General features: G+C 39.5%; 1 protein-coding gene across 5 annotated transcripts in view; it reads right to left on the minus strand.

Annotated features, from left to right (window-relative positions):
• NFIB (nuclear factor I B) overlaps positions 1 to 21,744 on the minus strand; it is a 166,859-nt gene that overhangs the window by 63,876 nt on the left and 81,239 nt on the right. For 4 of the 5 annotated variants that reach the window (XM_069961970.1, XM_069961969.1, XM_069961971.1 and 1 more), the window contains exons 3-6: positions 12,180 to 12,233; positions 8,397 to 8,465; positions 6,102 to 6,222; positions 4,025 to 4,143 (exon numbers count right to left, since the gene is read on the minus strand). The exons of the other annotated variant lie outside the window; for it this stretch is intronic. In XM_069961970.1, coding sequence (XP_069818071.1) covers positions 4,025 to 4,143; positions 6,102 to 6,222; positions 8,397 to 8,465; positions 12,180 to 12,233 — 363 coding nt within the window. The remainder of the gene's footprint in view (positions 1 to 4,024; positions 4,144 to 6,101; positions 6,223 to 8,396; positions 8,466 to 12,179; positions 12,234 to 21,744) is intronic. 5 annotated transcript variants of the gene reach the window in all.

Raw genomic sequence — 21,744 nt, forward strand, 5'->3', positions numbered from 1 at the left:
GAAACATGTCAAAAGTATTGATACATCTGTGATTTCCAACTTCCATAAATTAAGGTGCTAAAAAAATTATAAAAAAAGAAAGCAAACTCACTTGCCCTGATCCTAGAGTATGTCACATAGATGGCTCCCAGACCACTCACTGTTTCCTGTGACAAGTTAACCCTGCAGGTCCTGCCTTCTTAGCCTGCCAGTAGCCCTGGCAGTAATCGTCTAAGCGGGCAGCTCCTGTGTAGTCAGTGTATCACCTGGAAACAGGATGGGTAGCAGGGAGTACCAGCAGCTATCCCTTTTGTAAATACATTTGCCTTTACTTCGTACACAGTGCTGCCACCTAAATTTAATCTCATGTACCCAATTTCCCTTATTTTTCCAATTTACCTTCATTATTATCCTTTCTTGCAATGCTATTCCTGTTTTTCTTTCTGCTCACATAGCACCTTGCAAATGAATGGCTCAAACCCCCTGACGTCTCCACCTTCCCCCCCCCCATGCCATCTATAGTAGTGTACTGGGTAAATCACCACCTTGCACATCGGCCACCAGTTCAGTCAGGTGCACTTTACCCAGCAATATGTTATGGCATTGCAAAGAGTAGTAGGTGTTGTCCTTTATTGATTATACTGCTGCCAAACAAAACATCTCTGGTCTCAGCCTCCTGAAATGGCCAGAAAGCAAAATCACTGTGCATCATGGAGAGTAAGGGTGGTATTACACGGAACGATTATCGTTCGAAAAATCGTTAAGTCGTTCGGATTTGAACGATAATCATTTCGTGTAATAGCAGGCAACGATTAAACGACCAACGAGAAATCGTTGATTGTTTAATAGGATCCGGATCTATTTTTATTGTTTGATCGTTCGCTTATCGTTCGCACATCGTTCGATGGAATAAGAATTCACAGCTGAAACGTACGCAATAGCGATGACTAAACGACCGCAAGAACGATCATAAATAACGATCATCGTTTCGTGTACTTGGGCGAACGATTTCGGGTCGGGTCGTTAATCATTAGTTGGCGAAAAAATTGCTTGGTGTAATAGTACCCTAAGGGTTCAGCAGTAAGAGCTATAAATCACCTTGTAACCCCTTTTAAGGCTGGGTTCACACTACGTATATTTCAGTCAGTATTGTGGTCCTCATATAGCAACCAAAACCAGGAGTGGATTAAAAACACAGAAAGGCTCTGTTCACACAATGATGAAATTGAGTGGATGGCCGCCATATAATGGCAACTATTTGCTGTTATTTTAGAACAACGGCTGTTATATTGAAATAATGGCCGTTATTTACTGTTATATGGCGGCCATCCACTCAATTTCAACATTGTGTGAACAGATCCTTTCTGTGTTTTTAATCCACTCCTGGTTTTGGTTGCAATATGAGGACCACAATACTGACTGAAATATACGTAGTGTGAACCCAGCTTAAAGGGTAAAGGTAACAAAACTATGCAGGTTTTCTGTACAATGGAGTAAGTTACAGTTCTGTCAAAAAATTTGCACTAAACACTAATTTACTTCAAGACATCTACTTAGGATTCACCTATAATGAGGCATTTTATTGGCCCCTGTCAGAGCTATGTGGTTAAAAAAGGATCCTGTCTTGTACATATCACAAATGAAACACTCGCATTGTTGAGCTGTACTTCGATTGTCACATGGTTCTTTGAGGACTTGTATTGGATTAAAACACCACAACTGCTTTTTCCAAAAATAGGTCACCAGTTGTGTACAGGTTGTGTGGGGTACTGCAACTCAGTCCCATTCACTCCAGCAGTGCCGAACTGTAATTGCAGGCACAAGCAAGGGACAGGTACTGCTCCTGGAAGAAAGCAGGCATGTCTTCCTCACCCTGTATGCCTAGTGTTGGGAATGGCTACCATGGGCAATAACCTTTTTAAAGTTTTCATAACTCTGCCCCAAGATTGTGAGCTTTCTTTTTGTATTGTGAAGTTTACAAATTAAATTTTTCCAAGTCTGGCAGATAACAAAATGACCACCAAAGAGCTAGCTATATCTCATTGTCTATAATTTATTCCATGGGCTCCTTTCTATATTTTGTAAGGCTTTTTTCATCCATAAGCAGGTAGGGTGATCATGGTAATAGCTTAAAAAGTCAATTCCAATTGATTTGTTAATGTAATGGAGTTAAAGTACTTCTAAGCTTTAAAGACTTGGCTGCTTTTATCTAATCATGAAAAATGCAGTAAATGGGAAAATATAAGAAGGCAAAGGCTTGGAAATGCATATAGATGCAATATAACTCTCAATGTGAAACACCTATCAGACTGATATAGCTATGAAATAAAGGTTCAAACCAAGAGATTAGGGCCCAAGGTAAACCACCTCTAAACTCAACTTCCCTGCACTGAGTTTGTTTTCAGTCCAGTTTTCTGTAAATAAAGATCAACAATTGAAAATTATTTCTTACTTCTACTTTCTAGTATTAGTTGAATTTAAAGTCTTTACTATTTTCTAGATCTTTGCTTGAAGGCATTGACTGGAAGCCTCATCCAAAGACTGGAAACATGTCTGTGATACAAACATTTCTACGACCCTGTCAGCTGGCTGCCCCACTCTCCGACCACTACTGTATCTACAGGCTGTCAATCACTCTGGAGAAGACGAGGCAGCAGCCTCAAAAAAGACCGGCTATAGGAGACCGGGGTGGGAGCTGACATAGATCCGCCTCTGTGACACTGTCAGCCAGAAATACAAAACCTTTTTCCCAAAGATGCCGAACGCCACAGCATCGCTAAGGGTATGGATGCAATGCTTGTGTGCAATGCTTGAGTATCTGGAAATTGTAAGCACAGATATATGCATATCTGTTCTGTCAGTTTTTCTACCTCCATGGCCCATATAGTTGCACCTCCGTCAATAACACAAGACGGTCATATATTATGTAAACTACTACAAGGGGTCTTAAGACTTTGCCGATCTAGCAAGATACTTCATGCCACCGGCAAGGTTAAAAAAATGAAATGCTTAAAACATTTGTTATGCAAGTCGTAACCTCTAGGAAGCAGCTATGACAATACTAAATGGATAATACAATTGAATAATGTCTAGAAAAAAGAAGGAACCTATTAAAGCAGAGAGATTACATTAATGGTGTCATTAGTGCCATAAGGAGGGAGCTTCACTGAATGAAGTACAATGGATTTCTTTGCCCTGTCTTCTCTGTAATGTCTAACAAATTAAAATATGTCTATTGGTTTTAGAAAAAAAAATATGTTTGATTAAATATTAATCTGTGAACTCTGAGGAGAGAAGTGTGAAGTGTTAGTAATCCTGAGGCATCCCACAGAGGAGACGGACGGAAACAATTATGACGAGGAATATCTGCCAGCTAAAAGCTCTGATAAGGAAAAAAAACACCATAAAAAAATCATTCATTCCTGCCTCAAAGAAGCTTGAGGTTGGGGGTGGGTAAAGCACTCTCTAATTCTTGCCCAGTGCTGTAGTTTGACTCTACTGTATAAGGTCTTGCTATTGCTGCACTCTGGGGATTTTCGTGGTAACTCTCATTGGTAACCACTGACATAAACTATGATATTAAAATTGTAGAATTATTAATCAATGATAATAATAAAGACTAGAGCAGCACTGGTAGATACTAGGCTATGATTCACACCAGTTTTTCTACTTCTTTTGCAATATGTTTTTTCCCCCAATTTTGCAGCTGATCTAAAAAGGATGATTGTCATCAATCTGCATGCATTCCTTTGGGATTATGGATTGCAAATAAATTAACAATTGTCAAAAAAAAATTAAAAAAAAAAAAAAAAAAAAGAACATAATATACCAGAACAACACAAGTACTTAATTCAAGAAGCCACTGGATTTACAGCATAGATTGATCTCTAGTTATTACGAGTACAGGTGACTCCAAAGTCATGCATAACTTCCTCTAGCTCTGTTGTTGTTCACCTGGACATATTTACCATTTTAAAGAAGCCACACAGAACTTCTTACATTACAGAAATGTGTGGAAAAAAATCCTAAAAGTGTATCTTTTTACCTTGGTCTCTATCGTGCCATGTCCGACTCCCAGCTGCTGGTGAATTTGGAGAAGGGTAGAAGTCTCCAGTTGGACTTGGCTCCATATTTTCATCTATGGAGATGGTCTTGGGTCTTTTACTGTTAAAAAAGGAAAACATTTTGTTCCGTGAACTAGTGGATACCATTGTACTGAAGAAAACATGGCATGCCATAAAATAGTTAGAAATCTGTGCACATAAATCAGGAAGCTAATGTAGCCTTTTCACAGAAAGGAAGCTGAGACATGTACATGAATGTAGCACACAGTGAAAATAAGGTCCAAAGAGAGAAAATAGAAAGGTTACATTTTCTTGTGGAAGCTTTACATTCCATGTTGATAAACTTCCTTTCTATGTTTAATTTAATAGACATAACCTTGTATGCCTTTCCTTTCTGTTATACAGGTCATGACTGTTATTAGGAAAATATTAAAAGGCCTTTCTTTGAAGAGGAACTTCCTTTGTTGAAAATGAACCGTCCAGTGCATGGATGACCTTGTAAAGCCTATAGTTATACTAAAACATACATCTAAAATTACTATTATACTGACTCCGTCATTTGTAACATTTTGTACCATTTCATATGTACAAACCGTCAATTGCCCCAATATTCAGTGAACGTCAGTAAGTCCCACACACTGCCTAAATAACAGGAATACTGAAGCTTTGGTAGACACTAAACACATATTAACCAAGTGAATAATGGCGGACCATATTTTACATCTACTAAATTTCTCCTAAATGTTGCTCATTGGTACAATTCCTTTCCTAGTCTTGAATTGTATCATTTAGATTTCTGTATGTTACCCACAAATTAATCCACAGGTATCTTGACCCAACTGTTGGATTTAAGTCCTGATTAAGAAGACAACTATCTAGATCTGTCTATAGTGGCATTCTTCTCAGTCTGTAATGGTGTCCAACTTTTGCTTTGTCAATAATAGTGATTAATAGTCTATTAAAGCTATCGTTGCTATTAGGAATATGGGAATCCTGATTAAAACCTGACAGACCTCACTGTATGTCCATGAAGAATTCAGGATTTGACATATGGATCTGACAAATTTGTCACAGCTTTGCTATAACGAAAAACCCTAACAATAATGTAAACAGAGACTCAGATACTTGCCATACAGCCTTCATATCAATGTCGTAACTTCACGTGGACAACTTCCCACGTAAGAAAAGATTTTTACCATTAAGTGACCACCAAAACCACTTTTTACAGCTGTCACTAGGGGGCCTTATTCCTTTTGCCTTTAATGGCAGGGTCAGAATAAGGTGGTGCGGGGCTCTCACATTGGGATCATGGGAGCTTGGCTTTCAGTGGCTATTTTAATCTGTAGGTAACCTGATGCAATTGTCGGCTGCCAATGTGTATCTTTCCAAAGGCTCCCAAGTATCCTTCTGATGGCCCCTTAAGCCTACCATGTATATGCCTCTATACAGCTGTGCTGGAGCCACGACTGTATAGACTGCCGGTCAGCATCATGTACAGAAGTAGTAGTCTGTACCATTACTCCCAAATACCCCCAAATAATAAAATGACACTTATATCCCATACAAAATAAAACAAAATATATATACACACACATTTGGTATCGCCAAATTTAAAGCTGTAAAAAAAGGCGATCAAAAATATATGATTAAAAAATGGTATCTATAAAAAGTTAAATTTTTTTGTGCAAAAAAAAAAAAGAAGGTTGAACAAGAGAAAAATTAAAATGCTATGGGCCTTGGAATGTGGTAACAGTTTTTATTTGTATTGTGCCAAAGCAGTAAAATGTAAAAAAAAAAAAAAAAAGTTACAAATTTGATATTACTGTAATCGTAGTGGTCCAGAGAATATATTTATTATTATATTTATTATTTTTGCCGTGCAATGACTATCATAAATTTAATATGCCAGAAAACAGGAGAAACAAATGTATCTTTTTTTTTCTATTATCCCCCAATCACTAAAGCTTTAAAAAGGAAACTATAGGGAGATCCTATTTATGTAGGTACTTCTGCAGAGTTACATTTCAGCCATGCTGCGCAGTTACTATTATCAGTTACCTGCTTGGTGGAGAGGATAGTGACCTCTGTAAGCTGACCGCTGAGTTCATATCATGATAGTATGGCTGGCTTAGTGGCTCTCCCATTGGGAAACTGACGCCAGAGCCCTGTGTAATGGGTGCTAGGAAGAAATAACAGCTGGTTATTTATACACAGAATACATTTAAGTCAAGGTTTTTAAATGCGGGAACAGTTCATCTGGTTTTCTTTTCAAAAGGAGAATGAGCGAGATCGCTATTTACGGGCTGAGAATCGAATGACATTTTATAATCCATTCTCATTTCATTCAGAAGCATTTCATCCATTAGAAAGTTAATGATAAAAAGTAGGGCTTTTAACCAGTGAGTGTCATATCTGTACATAAAGCTTCCATTAAGTATATCTGGTGGTATTTGGTGCCAGCGAGGAGGAGCCTGCATTGTATACAAAGGCTTGGTGTGCTGAGTGTCACTTTGTATGATCAGAGACCTTGGGAACAAGGTCCAAATCAATTCTCCTTTTGTTTTAAGGATGACGGTGTCCCTAATTTATGCGCAGTGCAATTATTTCCTGATGAATGGTTAATTAGATGTGACTGCTGGCTCCCTTTCACTCGGGAACCATATTTCCATGCTACAGTATGTACTGCATGTGGGACATCAATCAGTGCTGCAGGGTCACATCTCTGGGCCCCACTAAACTCACTGCATGCAGATAGTCCTTTCAATTAGCCCTGCTGGAAAGAGAGATGCTGATGACAGAGGTGGATTCTTGGCATATTTGGATGAGCAGCAGAGTGCTTCTCTCTTATATCTTTTCCAGAGATGCCGATTCAAAGCTGCCCTTATACCTGAGAAAGGGAAAAACAGCTGCCAGCTCAAATGGCTTCAAATCTACAAACTATTTTAATCCCCTGTGAACCGGGGACCATGAGTAAACAAGGCCTCTAGAGGAATAAAGTGTGTCAGAGGGGGCTTCGGCTGTGATCGCACCACGTATGGACAGTACAGCTGTAGCATGGTGCAAATAAATTCAACGCAACCTTTTTCCTTTTTAGACATGTTTTTAACAGATCTGACGGAATAAGTCTGAAACATGGTATGTGCTGGGTGTGATGATTTCATTTTTGCAACTGGTAAAGCACACCACAGTCTCTTGTGGTTTGAGGTAAATGAGAGGTTAAACAAATGCCAGATGAAAGAAGCCAGCCACAACCACAATCCGAATGCTATTATTAGATAAATACAGTGTGACAACCAAAGAGCCGATAATAAAGCAGTACCCTCCAACACACCAGACCATTATGTGTGCTTTAGCTCTACAAACCTTACTTAAAGGAGAAGTCCGGCGAAAATTTTTATTAAAGTATTGTATTGCCCCCCCAAAAGTTATACAAATTACCAATATACACTTATTACAGGAAGTTTTTTATTTACTTTTTTTATTAAAGTGTTTTTTCCCCTGCACTAACTAAAGCATCAAGGCTTCACTTCCTGGATAACATGGTGATGTCACGACCCGGCTCCCAGAGCTGTGTGGGCTGTGGCTGCTGGAGAGGATGATGGCAGGGGGATGCTCACTGTCCCTCCAGTGCCCTGTGTCCCTCAGTGTCCCCCTGCCATCATCCTCTCAAGCAGCCACAGCCCGCACAGCTCTGGGAGTTGGGTCGTGACATCATCAACAATGCACTTTATGTGCATTTCTTGTAATAAGTGTATATTGGTGATTTGTATAAGTTTTGGGAGGCAATACAATACTTTAATAAAATTTTTAACCGGACTTCTAAAAGGCACTAAAGCTGCATTAGCTGTAAACATCATGTACTACTGTCATAGAATGGATTTACATTGCTCTCATATCAATTATGATGAAGAATGTCAGATACGTTTCCTTGTCATTAGAACGGGGGAGAATTAGGCTGACAAATGAGGAGGGACAAAAATTGTAAAAAGGTCTAAAGCGACCATTGACTCTCAAAATATTTTTATTTTCCTGTTAAAAAACTTTACCATATGCCACATTAGTGATCATGCATATCATACAGCAAATTGATAAGGTCGGGATATAATAGCCAATGAGACATAGTGGAACCGTGAATTACATGATCACCCATTTAGGTGAATATGTGCTTCTCTAACATCATCTGGCTTTTTGAGAAAGGCTTGCCCTGAGGGGGCAATTTATTTTTACAATTCAAATCTACCAGTGGTCATGAGTGCATGCAACTTTCATATGGCTTCCATGTGACAATTATAGGATAAATATAGAAGGAAAAGGGTTGAATATGTATTTAATATAACTGGAATTGTGGCTTACTTCTTGACACCCGCACTAGCTCTGACACATTGAAAACTCCAGACTTCACAAAACTGTCTTCAAGGTATCCTAGAAAAATAAGACAACTGTGTTAGGAACGCACGCTTTACTATCTCCAAAAGCATTAAAAAAGAAAAACTATTTTTTACACACTGTTACATAGTAACACCAAACACTCCCCTTTCATACTTTTTCTTTATACACCATATGTGTCTATGGAAGTTGCTAAACTGTTCTGTAACCCCTGTAAAGATGGCTATAAACCTGTTGGCCAAACGACTGACAGTTATTTCCCCCTTCCTCCCCATAAACAATTATGTTCGGTACCGCTGGGCACTTTTTGTGTTCTCTATCGGGAGAGGTGGGGTAAAGCGCAGCCAGACTGCTCTAGCGGTGGCTTATCTCTCCAAGGCCTAAGTGATTCAACATCTGATTCTGGAGTTTTAGGAGAGCCTCATATACTTTGTACTGAAGACCAAACCCATAGTAAGCAGCAGACAGTGTATAAAGTGTATGGGAACCTTTACACAGTTTTTTGTACCCCCCACTGGAAGCCCAGTAGAAATCATTATTTCCGACGTCTTATCAGACATATTATCAGACGTCTCATGCCTTTGCAGAAGTTGCCATCTTGAGACTGCACGTCACAGTGCTGTTAATGGATGTGGCCGGAAAGGGGTGGGGCTTCTCTAAGAAAGCCCCACCCATTTCAAACTTTGTCACTGCTGTATGGGGACTTACTCATGCTCTCTATAGTCTATAGCTTCCTCACTTTTCCTTCCTTGCTATAGCTTCCTTGCTTTTAAGCTCCACCTTTTCAAACCTCACGACTGGTTTATGAGGACTCACTCGTGCTCCACACAACTTTCCCTCCTCATGTTCTCAGCCCCCCCGGGCTGGGATATCCATCCACATCCAAAATCAAAAATCAAATAGCTAAAAATCAAATAGCTAACTAGCCAAAGAAAAAAAATCACTCTCTTAAAAAAAAAACCTGGAAACATTTAGTGTTATAATGATAAAAAATTATGGGTACAAATAACATAAAAGAAAATGACCATATAACCACAGAATGTGCATAAAGGTTTACACTGACAAACAAGAGTAATGGAGAAAGGAAAAGGAGCGATGTGGTTTTGAATGTATGTCTGTGTAAATCCTTTCCTCTGCTTCCTCCTCCCTTATTTGAAGTGGTGAGCTCTTTTATTACTAAACACCACATTCTGGCCAGATTAGTAGACAGCCCATGTTCCCAATGTCTCTTTCACTCACACCCGGACTTCTTCATCTGCTATGTAAACATATATCCAGACAGTTTTTAAACAGTGAGCCATTTAGACCTACTGCTTCTGACGGCCTGCTCAAACTTCTTGGTGTTGTTTGGAATAAAGGGGGTAAATAAATAAGGGATGAGATAAGTGATTTTACGTACAATAAACACACTGGGCCTTTTATCTGCAAAATAAACGTGAAAATGTAAAACAAGAGGGTTTCGTTTGTGTGTTCCGAGATGTATTGTTTAGCTCAACTTTTGTTAGGCTTTAAATAAAATATGGAAAGGATTCTCTACGGCTACAATTATTTTACAGTTCTACTGTATTTACATATAACATGTGCACTGTACATGCTGGTGAAATTTCTACATCAGTGATTCTTGTTTCACCAAACAACCCCTTTAAATTACTGTACCTGTACGTGGTTAGCAATGTGGTTCCACTCCAGCCAAGGACAACATCTACATGGAATATATACGCACTTACTATATTTGCGTGGGTTTCCTCAAGGTACTTAGGTTTCCTCCCACACTCCAAAACATACCGATAGGCTAATAAACTTCCAATAAAACTGTCCCCAATGTGTATGTGAATGAGGGGAAGGAAATTAGACTGTGAAACCCACTGGCGACAAAGACCAATGTGAGGGTTTACCAGGCCGGATTAGGAAATATATAACTGTTCTAATACATTTAAACTAATATGCCCCATTGTATTTAGTAACCTAGAAGTATATGGATAGCTATGTTCTCACAACTTTTTTTTTATCATGATCATTAATAACGGCTGCAAAATGGCTGTTTTTCACCTAAAAAGACATTGTGGGAACACAGTGTACTCTAAAATTATGAGCTATCACATAATATATCCGAAAGCCAGGCTACTGATTCCCTGATTAGATCATGATTTTTATTTTTTTTTTGTAGATATGCCATGTCAAATTAAACATAGTAAGGTTATGTTCACACTACGTACAAAAAAACCTGAAAAAAAACACCCACTTTTTTTATTTAAAAGACATCCGATTTTGCCGCAATTTATTTGATTTCAATGCAATGTAATGAAGTCAATGAAATGACGGATGTCCCATGCACACAGCAAACTAAATAACAGACGTTAATGACATTGACAATTATGTTTGGACGTCTGTTGCAAACACCGGACATTATTTTTTTCAGTTGGTCACACAGTTTTCCTTTTTCACTGTCCTTTCACCATTTTTTTTATTAAATTCAAAGGACTTTTCAATTTATGACACACCCAAAGGCCAATTAGTCCACCTAACCTAGAATATGCCAACAGCCATCATTGCACTGACAAGTGGCCAAACTGATGACGGACATCATTTTTTCTTTTCAAAAACGTAGAGAAAAAAAGTAGTGTAAACATAGCCTAAAGGCCCTATTACACGAAACGACTGTCAGCTGTATTCAGCCGATATAGGCCGATAATCATCTTGTAATAGAAGGCAACGATCAGCCGACGTTTGCTTCTCTCAGTCGCCCCGTGTAATAGGGGCTTAAGTGTAATAGGAAAAATCCTTTAAAAGATGCTGTTGATTAGCATGGCATACATCCTTGCAAATGAACAGTTAGAATCTACTTTGTTCAATCTAAGAAAAACTAAATGCTATTTCTTTTTGGTCCTGAAAATAGAACAAAATGACTGGAAAGAAGATCTAATGCTGACTTTTTTTTATCTGTATATTTTTATGTGTATTTGTGGTAGACAAATTTTCCTCAAATAAATGCACATCATGTCCACACTCCAAGAAAAAAAAAGATTGGACCATCAAAACTTTGTTAGTTCTAACAGAGGTTGTCCTGAGTGGAAAATCCCTTCAATTTAGGAGGTTGTGGCATTGTGCTCTCAATGCACAAAGAGTTAAAACTCAAATTCAACTTTGCTACATCTGTATATATGCTGTATCATTTCCCTAAATATCATTGACCTTTATTGATCATCAGATGTGTCAAGAATTGTCAAATATTACCTGTACCCATCATGTTAGAAATGGGGAGGTTTCCCACCCGGTTTTATTGCTTCACATCGGCCATTTACATAGTTCAGGTGAAGTCACAGCATTTTGACACTAATCCTGGTACGAAAACGTGATTTGACTGCTCTGATTCGAGTTTACCTACTTTGCCAGGACAGCTAACAGTTAAAGGGATACATAGTTACATAAAGAGTACTTAAATTTACCTCCATTTAAGACTAATGCCTGGGACCACATGGCCAACAGAAAAAGGATGTGACCTTTCCTATGTTTTGCAAAAAGTGTCTATTAGTCAAGATTCCAAATTTCCCAAGATAAAGTGAATGTTAATGAAGTTGCAGCTAAGCATCGGTAACAATGAAAGCGGTAACATAATCACTGCTTGTCCTGATTCTTCCCATTGCCTATGCAAAGCAGATTGCTGACCAATTATACACTTTTAAGCTATCACAGTACGACTTTTGTTCTCTGACATTGTTAGAATGTAAATTTTCCAGGGGTTATATTTACCTGGTGGATTCTTGGCAGGATCATTGTGGCTTGGGCTTCCTGATTGTCCAGGATCTGTAAAGAAATCACAAGAAAAAGGTGTTTTGTGTTTTTACAAGTATTACGTTTTTCAGAATGTTGAGCAGTTAAAAAAGACAAACAAACGCAATTTACCCTTTTTTATTTTTTGCCAGCCAAACATGCGGAGTAGATTTCTAGGTACAGATGAGTTGATTACATTGTATAAGAAGCTTTGCATAATTACACTTTCACATTAATTACTCTTTCACATGACACAATGCAGACCTTTAATTCAGTCTAAAATCAAGACGAGAGACACAAAGACCACAATGGCAAATGGCTGAAAACTAGAGCGCTCAATGACTCTGTACTTAGCTGTTTATTATAGCAAGACCCCAAAAGATGCTGCTAAAAGCGTATATTGTTTCTGGGCTAAAATAAGAAGAAGATGTAAGCAACCAACAATGGAGATGGCAAGAGCAATCTGCCGAGTTACTCAGGCTGCAGAAAGAGATAATAAATTGTACACACATGTAATGCATAAAGAATATTTGCATGGCAGACATTTCTACCTTCATACACGATCATAAAGACATAGGTAAAACCAACTACTGCATCAAAACTGCACGGTTTTACCTCTCCCATATCAATGGAAGACGTGGGAAACATCACTCTATTTTCCCTGCAGGTAAATAGTGGCATGTCACTTCTTTTGCAGACTAAAATCAATAGTATCTATAAAAAAAGCTGTGCAGGACAAACACGTCAAAACCAGCATGGCAGATTCCACTCAAATTCTAACATCCATAGAGTCAGGCATGGCAAGCTGATTGGTGAGCGTCTGATCCCTGGGATCCCAATAATCCCAAGATCGAGGTTAAAACTGTCCACGAAATAAATGGTGCCACTGCTCCATTCATTCTCTATGGGGCCTCCAGACATTTACAGACCTCCACCAATCAGCCTCCACCAATCAGCCTACAGCCCAATTATACCCTATACAACGGATAGAGGATACCAAATTGAGATGGTAATACATTTGTCGCAGGTCTACTGCAAGCTCTGAAGTGCAAATAAATGACATTTAACCTTCATGCAATACAATCCCAATATTTTCTTTCTTTCCTATCAGGTTTAAAGGATACCAATCTGAGTCAAAGTTAAGAAAAGATACCATTCATCACTACTAATTTCCAGCACAAGGCAACTCTCCCATTTATTTTTAGGTCAATGGATGTTACATATTAAAATATTTAAACATATGAAAAAGAATGTGTACAATCTCCAAGACATGAAATTGGTATTCTAAGTGTTTGGCAGCGAAGTTGTGTGTTTATATCAAACATCTACTTGGAAAATGTATCAAATGGCATTTGCTGATTTGTCTTGTGTAGAGCAGAGGTTGGGCATGGATGGTCCCACTTAATGTGTGGCATGAATACAGTCTAAGCCGCATTGTGGTCTGTGTATCTCCACCTGCCAGTTTATGGAATGACAGAACTGTCAGCTGTGGAAGTGAGCCTGCATGTGTGTCCGTGTACGTGCTGAGGGAAGGGCACAGAGGGAGGAAACCATCTGCCTTTGCAAGGCATCCATTCATTGCTGGATTTAACAGCTGCGAAATAGGAGTGCCCAGAAGGACAGAAATGTGCAGCCTGAGAGAGACAGAGAGACCATGGGTATAAGATTTGGCACTGCCTACCATTTTTCCCAGGGAATAAAGGCTCTCTCCAGATGTCTGGGTGGCACAAAAAGAAAGGAATGCAGTAAGATTTCCTAGAGGTAAATTAGCAGAGGATAAGGGTGCCAGTCCATATTAACCATTTCAGGGAAAAATTACAAGACACAATGCCCTCATAGGATAGTTTGATGACTGTGAAAGAAAAGAAATTTCCCAGAAAAATGCATTTGTTTCTCCGCTCCGTACAGATCTGATTTCATTTCTGGGGAAGCCAATGCAGAAGGGTTACATTGTTTGCCACAATTACAAATATAACACAGTTTGAGCTCTTCCGTGTACATTCTGTTAGAAACTTTGGGCACTTGTTTTGCCCCTTGTTTTTCTGGTAATATGTCTAACACTGATGCCAAGCAGAGAAAACCCAACAGCCTGGAGCACAGTGTAAAGTTGCCCATACACAATGAAAATTGAGGAAAATGGTGGATTTCAACCAAAATATACACAATACATGTGGTTAACTGTGGTTTCTCACCACTTGCTCTGCATTAGTTGTATCTCCGTGTATCTGTAATGTAGAAGAACCAATACTCACACTTATGCGCTTGAATACAAAAGTCCTTTTATTCCTTAGAGTGCAGGTATACAGTAACACTCACAGCTGATGTACAGATTCTTGCTCTCAGACGCCCAGACACGCCACAGCTTCTGCGGATGTTTCAGAGGATTCAGAGTTTCAAAGGAGGAGCTATCCTCTAAAACATCTGCGCATGAAGGAGGAGCTATCCTACGAAATGTCCGTGTATGAAGAAGGAGGAGCTATCCTCCAAAACGTCCCTGCATGAAGGAGGAGCTATCTTCTGAAACGTCCATGCATGAAGAAGGAGGAGCTATTCTTCAAATGTCCATGCATGAAGAAGAAGGAGCTATCCTTCAAAACGTCCATGCATGAAGAAGGAGGAGCTATCCTCCGAAACTGTGGCATGTGAGCTGCGGCGTGTCTGGGTGACCAAAAATGAGAATCTGCACATCAGCTGTGAGTGTTACTGTATTCAAGCACATTAGTGTGACTATTGGTTCTTCTAAGGAAGAGCTACATTACAGATACACAAAGATACAGCTGATGAATGAGGAACAATTGGTGAATAACCACAGCTAACCACATGTATTGTGTATATATTGCACTTGATGTGGACGTATTGGCTTCAATTTGGTGTGGAGATATGTCCTTGTGCTAAGTGTCGACCATTGTTACATTATTAAAAGATTTCAACAGAGATGAGTGAACCGGGTTCGGGTTCGAGTCCATCCGAACCTGAACATTTGGCATTTGATTAGCGGTGGCTGCTGAACTTGGATAAAGCCCTAAGGCTATGTGGAAAACATGGATATAGTCATTGGCTGTATCCATGTTTTCCAGACAACCTTAGAGCTTTATCCAAGGTCAGCAGCCACCGCTAATCAAACGCCGAATGTTCGGGTTCGAATGGACTCGAACCCGAACCCGGTTCGCTCATCTCTAGATTTTAACCAAAACAATTGTTTATTGGGTGAAATTTACCAAATGAATGACTGCTTTAGCTGGCTAATAAAAGACAGTCATCATCTGATGGTGGTTGGCTGCATTTGAAATTTTTGACCAATGGTTGGAAAAAAGATCTTTTGTCTAAAAGCAATCTTTCAGGAAAGAATGTCCTGTGAACATCCTCGTTTATACATTACAGCCAGTGTGAACTGTTCTCAAATATGGAATAAAAGACATTGTGGGAACATAGCCTTGGGCTCTATTATGTAGTATGCTTTCATATTTGTACGAAGCTTTATCTTTTTTACAAAGACATTCAATGGGGCCGATTTACTAATGTGTTCCCAGCATGAAATAGTTTTTGTCCATTTTCCCAGTCGGTTTAGTGTTCCAACATGTATACTAAAGGTGTGCGACACAATTTTTCCAAAAAACAGACAAACCCGCAGAATTCGCTGGGCCCGATGCACACCAGAAAGACAATTCTCCCTCTGTAGAGGGAGAATTGTCTCTCCGGAGCCCTATAGATACTGCGTAGGGATGGTCCGAACCTGGCGAGGTTCGGGTTCGTATGAACCCGGACTCTCGGCAATGATTCCCGCTGTCTTAAACCTCCGTGGAGAGGGTGGATAAAGCGGGAAGACCGCCTGGAAAACTGGGATAAAGCCTATGGCTGTGGCTGTATCCCGGTTTTCCAGGCGGTCCCCCCCCCTTGCTGTATCCACCCTCTGCACGGAGGTTTAAGACAGCGGGAATCATTGCCGAGAGTCCGGGTTCGTATGAACCCGAACCTAGGCAGGTTCAGACCATCCCTAATACTGCGGTCTTGCTGACCGCAGTATCTATAGGATTAATCACTGATAGCCAGTACCCGCCGCAGATGACACAGGCGTAGCTCCTACGCCTGTGTCATCCTCTGCAGTAAATTAACGTTGCGCCAGCACCAGGCATAGGCTGCAGCGACGTTAATTTACTGTGCAGCGGTGGGAGAGGGTTAAGCAAACCATGATTTCTGACAGGTTTTCTATTCTAAAAACCAGCCGATTCTAATGTGGCGAGATGGTCACGTTTTCAGTTTTGTCCTGTGAATAACCTTCCAAATTTCCATAGGGTGTGCGCCAGATTAATGAATTTGGCACGAAAAGGCAGACACAAACAACAGCATAGCGACTTAAAATTGACGCATTGTTAGTAAATGAGGTCCAATGTGTTTTTTTGTGGTTTCATAAGACCAACTATGATTTAGCAGATGTTAGGTTAGCTAGGTTTCACGCACAGCTTTTTGTGGCAGTTTTTCATTCAGTTATTTGAGCCAAAGTCAGGAGTGGCTTCAAAAGGAAGGATAATATTTTTTGTATAATGGTTAGTTATGATCTTCACCACTCTCCTGTGTAAATCCAGTCTTAAGTCCAGTAGACCAACCTAAAGAGTAAACTTCTAGTACTGGTTTAGGATGTATTCCCACATTGCAGTCGCTGCATGCAGCCAAGACCATGCCGCCATGGGGTTACCAATAATTATTGAAAATATTTTCAATAATCCCACCAAAATCATGCGGCTATTGGTGAACATATTGGGGATGCATTTGTGATTGCAAATGTGGCAACACGGTGTAAGTCCTTCCATCTTTTACACAGTTCTACCAATAAAGCAAATTCATTTACAAATGTATCAGGTGAACTAACACATCAGTATTACCAGGCTGTGTTGTGCTATTGGTTTAGGTTATGATGACCTTAAACGGCTTTTCGTTCCCTTATTTAATGACCTATTGTTCGGAACACATGTGCTTGAGACGTCTGCTTATACAAGTTTGACAGCATTTTCTTTAGCATTTATTAATTGTTTGCTAAAATAGCTTTGTAAACACAGCAGCGGGATCTCTGTGTGACTGATATTCATGTCTCTCACAATTGCCCTAATGTGTGGGAAAGGGTTCGGAGAGCTGTGCATGTGTCTTCGCATTGCTGTGTTATGGATTTTAAAAGTGCTTCTCCTACAAAATACTGCCTTTTGATGAGTTTACAATAATGTTTGCAAGACAACAGCCTTAGGGAGAGGGTGTCTGCTCATAGCTTTAACAACTAGTTCTACTCCTCTGCTGGAAATGTATAGTCAGCAGCCCACATACTGCGACTATAACCCACATATCATGTCAGGCCTTAGTCTGTAACAGCACTGAACTTACTGCTTTCTTCTCTACGTGAATTACAAACCTGACGTCTTCCATTCAGTTCAAGGTTGATACCGTATGACATAACAGGACGCATACAGATGAAGCGCCAGTAGAAAACCGCAGCCCTCTTCACTTGCAGTCTCATGCAAAGCCACAGAAAGTCCAATAAACTATGCTACCTGAGTAACACAGCTCTGCTAGAATAAAAGCCTCTAAACATAATAATACTTGAAATGGGAATGTTTAAGTCTCTTGTTGATCTCTTTAGAACAGATCCTAAGATCTGTCAAAAATTTCTTATCTTAGTATTTCTGGGATTAGACCTAGAGTGTGATCTACTGAGTGCCTCCGCTCAAAGAATTGACATGTCAATTCTTTAAGAAAAGAGTGGAGGCGTGCACACCTTTGCATAGAGACGGCATCTGAAACGGAAGCAGGCGGGATTCTGCAGCGCAACTTCACCCCAGCGGAATTCTGATCCAGTGTAACCATACCCAAAGTAGGAAAACATTTCACTTCAAAGAACTTTGCCTGGGTTGGAGTTCCTAAAAAAATCCTTAATCCTACTTTATGTTCAATTATTATTCAATCTATAGCTTAATGGGGGGGAGGGGGAGGTTCTTCTATATAAAGGTATTCATAGTTGTGCTACTGTAATGATGTGAGTGGTATGTATCACCTACACCTGATTAGAGTCAGATTCTGAAACGTTCCTTCTATTTCAAATTTGTTTCTGATTAGTATTTTTTTTTATTTATGTTTAGCATATTATTATTATTGGGAATGTCATTTAGTGTCATACTTTCTTACAAGCTTCATGGACACAATGAACATCTCCAGACCCTATTATTTGCATGGAACAAACTTGTTAGCATGCTCAGTAACCTTAGTGGCACGTGGAAAGGTCATTCCACAGAGACTGTGCTGGTGTCACCTGGTGTCACCTTGCACTGTAATGCTGTACTGATCACTTTACAGCATCTCCTGTGTCTAAAATGCACAATGAATGTGGAGAAAAGTCCCACGCAACAGATTTGTAGCCAAAATTCTGTCAGAGACACATTAGTCCGAGTCAATGTGTTTAATAGTAAGCTTTATGATAAATTCTATAGCTACTTTGTTCTAAAAGGGGGTCTCTGCCACCAAATGTATGTATGGAAGTTGCAGAATTCTTGTAAACAGCTGTGGACTTTGTTATGTACTGTATAACTTTTTACTGAGATGTTTTTTATAGTATATGTAATTGTAGGCTGTACCTTAGTACCCCTTCTTGACATTTTGCCAAAGTACAATTTAACGGAAACCCTGAAATCGTATGTGAATGGGGCCTGACAGACAGCTGTAATGTTTTATTTTTACATCAATGTTGCTGTATGAGTTTTTGTTTCTTGCAAGACATGTCATTTTTAAATTACATAAAAATTTTAATTATTATTATTCTTAAGGGACGGATAAAGGACATAATATTTTACTGATCCCCATAAATGATGTGATAGCTGTACTGTACTGGTTGTTGCGCATACAGAGATACTAAAGATGTTTTTGTTATGTATAGTTTTGTGATGCTTCTGTAATAAAGCGTGTTACCAAATGTATTAGCTGGATTTGTTTGCACTATTATTTGTAGAGATTTTAACACAACTGAAGAATAATTCACATTATTTATTAGTCCTATTAGTCCTTGTAGGTGCGATCGCTTGAGTCTTGTAAAGGCACAGCAACCGAGCTCCAATCTCGCTGTTCGCTGCTTGTTTGCAGCCCTACATGGTCCGATATCGAGCCTTGAAAAAGCGTGCCGCATCCATCTGCCTTCTGCTGTAATCCATTGTACATTTACCTGTGCACATCCATACATTTTAGACACAAAGCTCCAAATAAAATGAGAAAATAGAATTTCTTATCACAAAGACATACTACTGACACCAACTGACATCATGAGATGTCTTATCGTATCTTAAATTTTTTTAATAAAGAATAATTAAAAAAAACAAAACAAATAAAAAAAGAATAAAAAAAATGTCCTAGTACCCAGGATATAAGATGCTGGCCCACTAGAAGGACAGACAGGACCCTGCTGACTGTATTGTCATAACGTTACAGGCGCAGGGCTCAATGTGTCGGACATATCAGAAACATGTGCTATGGTGCATCCATCTCTCTTCAACTGTTAGCATAAAAAATATTTTAATTTCACAGTTCTGCCCAACATGTATACCTAGCCTGTGAACCTCCTTTCTGAGCTGCATGATAATCTTTGCAGTTTTTATTGCATATGCAGGATATATCATCAGTTACATCAGGTACAATAGATCATTTGTTGATAGGAAAGAGACTCTACTGGCACGTGGTTGGCTCCAAAGTCAGCTTCAAATGGATTTTTATCTGCTGGGCTTTTGGCGCTCATTTTTATGCTAAAATCTAAGGATGAAAACACACGATCATGCTTAGAAGCTGACTGTGAGTTTTCACCCTAAGGGCCCTTTTAAATGGGCCAGCAAGCGCTCTAAACAGGCGTCAATCTTGTAGATCAGCAATTATTTTGGGATCCTATTACAAGGCTTGACTATTGTACAGATGGGGATGCACATTCCTTGTTACATAGTGTGTGGCTGACAAACAAGGATTTTTTGACCTGTCAAAATGTCAGCCAACAAACGATCAGCCCCAGACTAAAAACTTCAACTGATCAATTCGATCCTGCTCCAGATCTTTATGGCATTGTTGTGCTTTAAACACACAGACAGCAATATATATGTACAGAAACATTTACTATTAAATTGCCAAGTGCATGCCCCTCTTAGGCTTTTTTTCAGTGTTTTTAAAATTAATGCAATTCAAGCTATTTTTACAAGCTATTTTATTTTTACAAGCTATTTTTCTTTATTTTTGTAACATTTTGAATGCAAAGAACATTTAACCTTAAAAAATCAGCAACAAAATCCAAAGACACCCCAATCCCAGTATAACTTAAACATGGCTGTATGGCAGCGTCACAACTTTCCCCCAAAGGGCATGCTAGATATCTACATGCCCAATCCTTTGGTCCTCAAGAAGCATATACTGCCATTTTCACGTTCTCCCCTTTGAGAAGACATGCAAGCTCTGGTCAGTCAAGCATACATGTATATAGGGGGGGGGGGTAGTTTAAATCCAAGAGCTATCTAAGGCATATGGCCACCTTTAGGAAAGAGAAGTGACAAACACAATTTTGAAAGAATATTATTGTATGTAAATGTTCTTTTGTGTGTGATGAAGAATATATGGAAAATAAGCAATATTTCTGGATATAGAGAGTGAGGCTCGCTATTAGTACTCAGTGTGAAATATGCAATGAGTATAATGTACTAATTGTGCAAATAATATAACTATGTAGCATTACTGTATTTTTGAGCTGGTGCTTTAAAATCCTAAAAGGTCTGAAGGATTGTGACTGTCAGCAGCACAGGTGATGTTGGCCTGCTCTGCGCTGACCAGTGCTGGAATATGTTCTTGGCAATGTGCACTTGGCACACTCCGTCCCATCCTCAGCCAGGACAATGAGGAAGACAGGAAGTGCAGAGCTGGTCCTGTCTCCTTGGCAGCTAGACTGGCAACAGGGTGAAGAGCCAGATCACTGCCAAACCTAAATCAGTGGGGAAGCCCAGCTTGCTGGCAAGCAGCGAATGACTGTTTAACACCCTGATCTCAGGATTCCCAATCACGAGAAATGCCAAGGCCAGAGTGCTCCTCTGTTGTCTGAACAGCCAGCTACTCGTACACATTACCACTCTGGCTTTCACATAACTTCTGTTTGCTAGAAAATGACAAAGAGAATTACAAGATGAGGTTGTCAGGATTTCTTATCTTTAACAGAACAATACAAGTATGCAAGATAGAGTATGCAGATACTGATATTGTTCTGTTACAATGCTTACTTCAAACTAAAAGTATAGTAGTCATACTAAATTCTCTTCAGTATAGTGCAATACAATTCAGAAAACCTTTGACCCTGTCATAGCGATATGTCCAAAGTTTTGTTTTTTGGGAATCTGGATGCCACAATCCTGATCAATCACTAAGATGAAGGGTTAGAAGTGCTCGGCCGGGTGCTGTGCCAACAAATCTGTTCTGACTTGCCTCAGAAAAGTGGGGCTAGCGGGGTAGAGGCTCCTAGAAACTGTATGAGTACATAAAGCACTCTGTCTTT

The sequence above is a fragment of the Dendropsophus ebraccatus genome, chromosome 3, assembly GCF_027789765.1.
Source record: "Dendropsophus ebraccatus isolate aDenEbr1 chromosome 3, aDenEbr1.pat, whole genome shotgun sequence".
In the NCBI taxonomy this organism is placed as follows: Eukaryota; Metazoa; Chordata; class Amphibia; order Anura; family Hylidae; genus Dendropsophus; species Dendropsophus ebraccatus.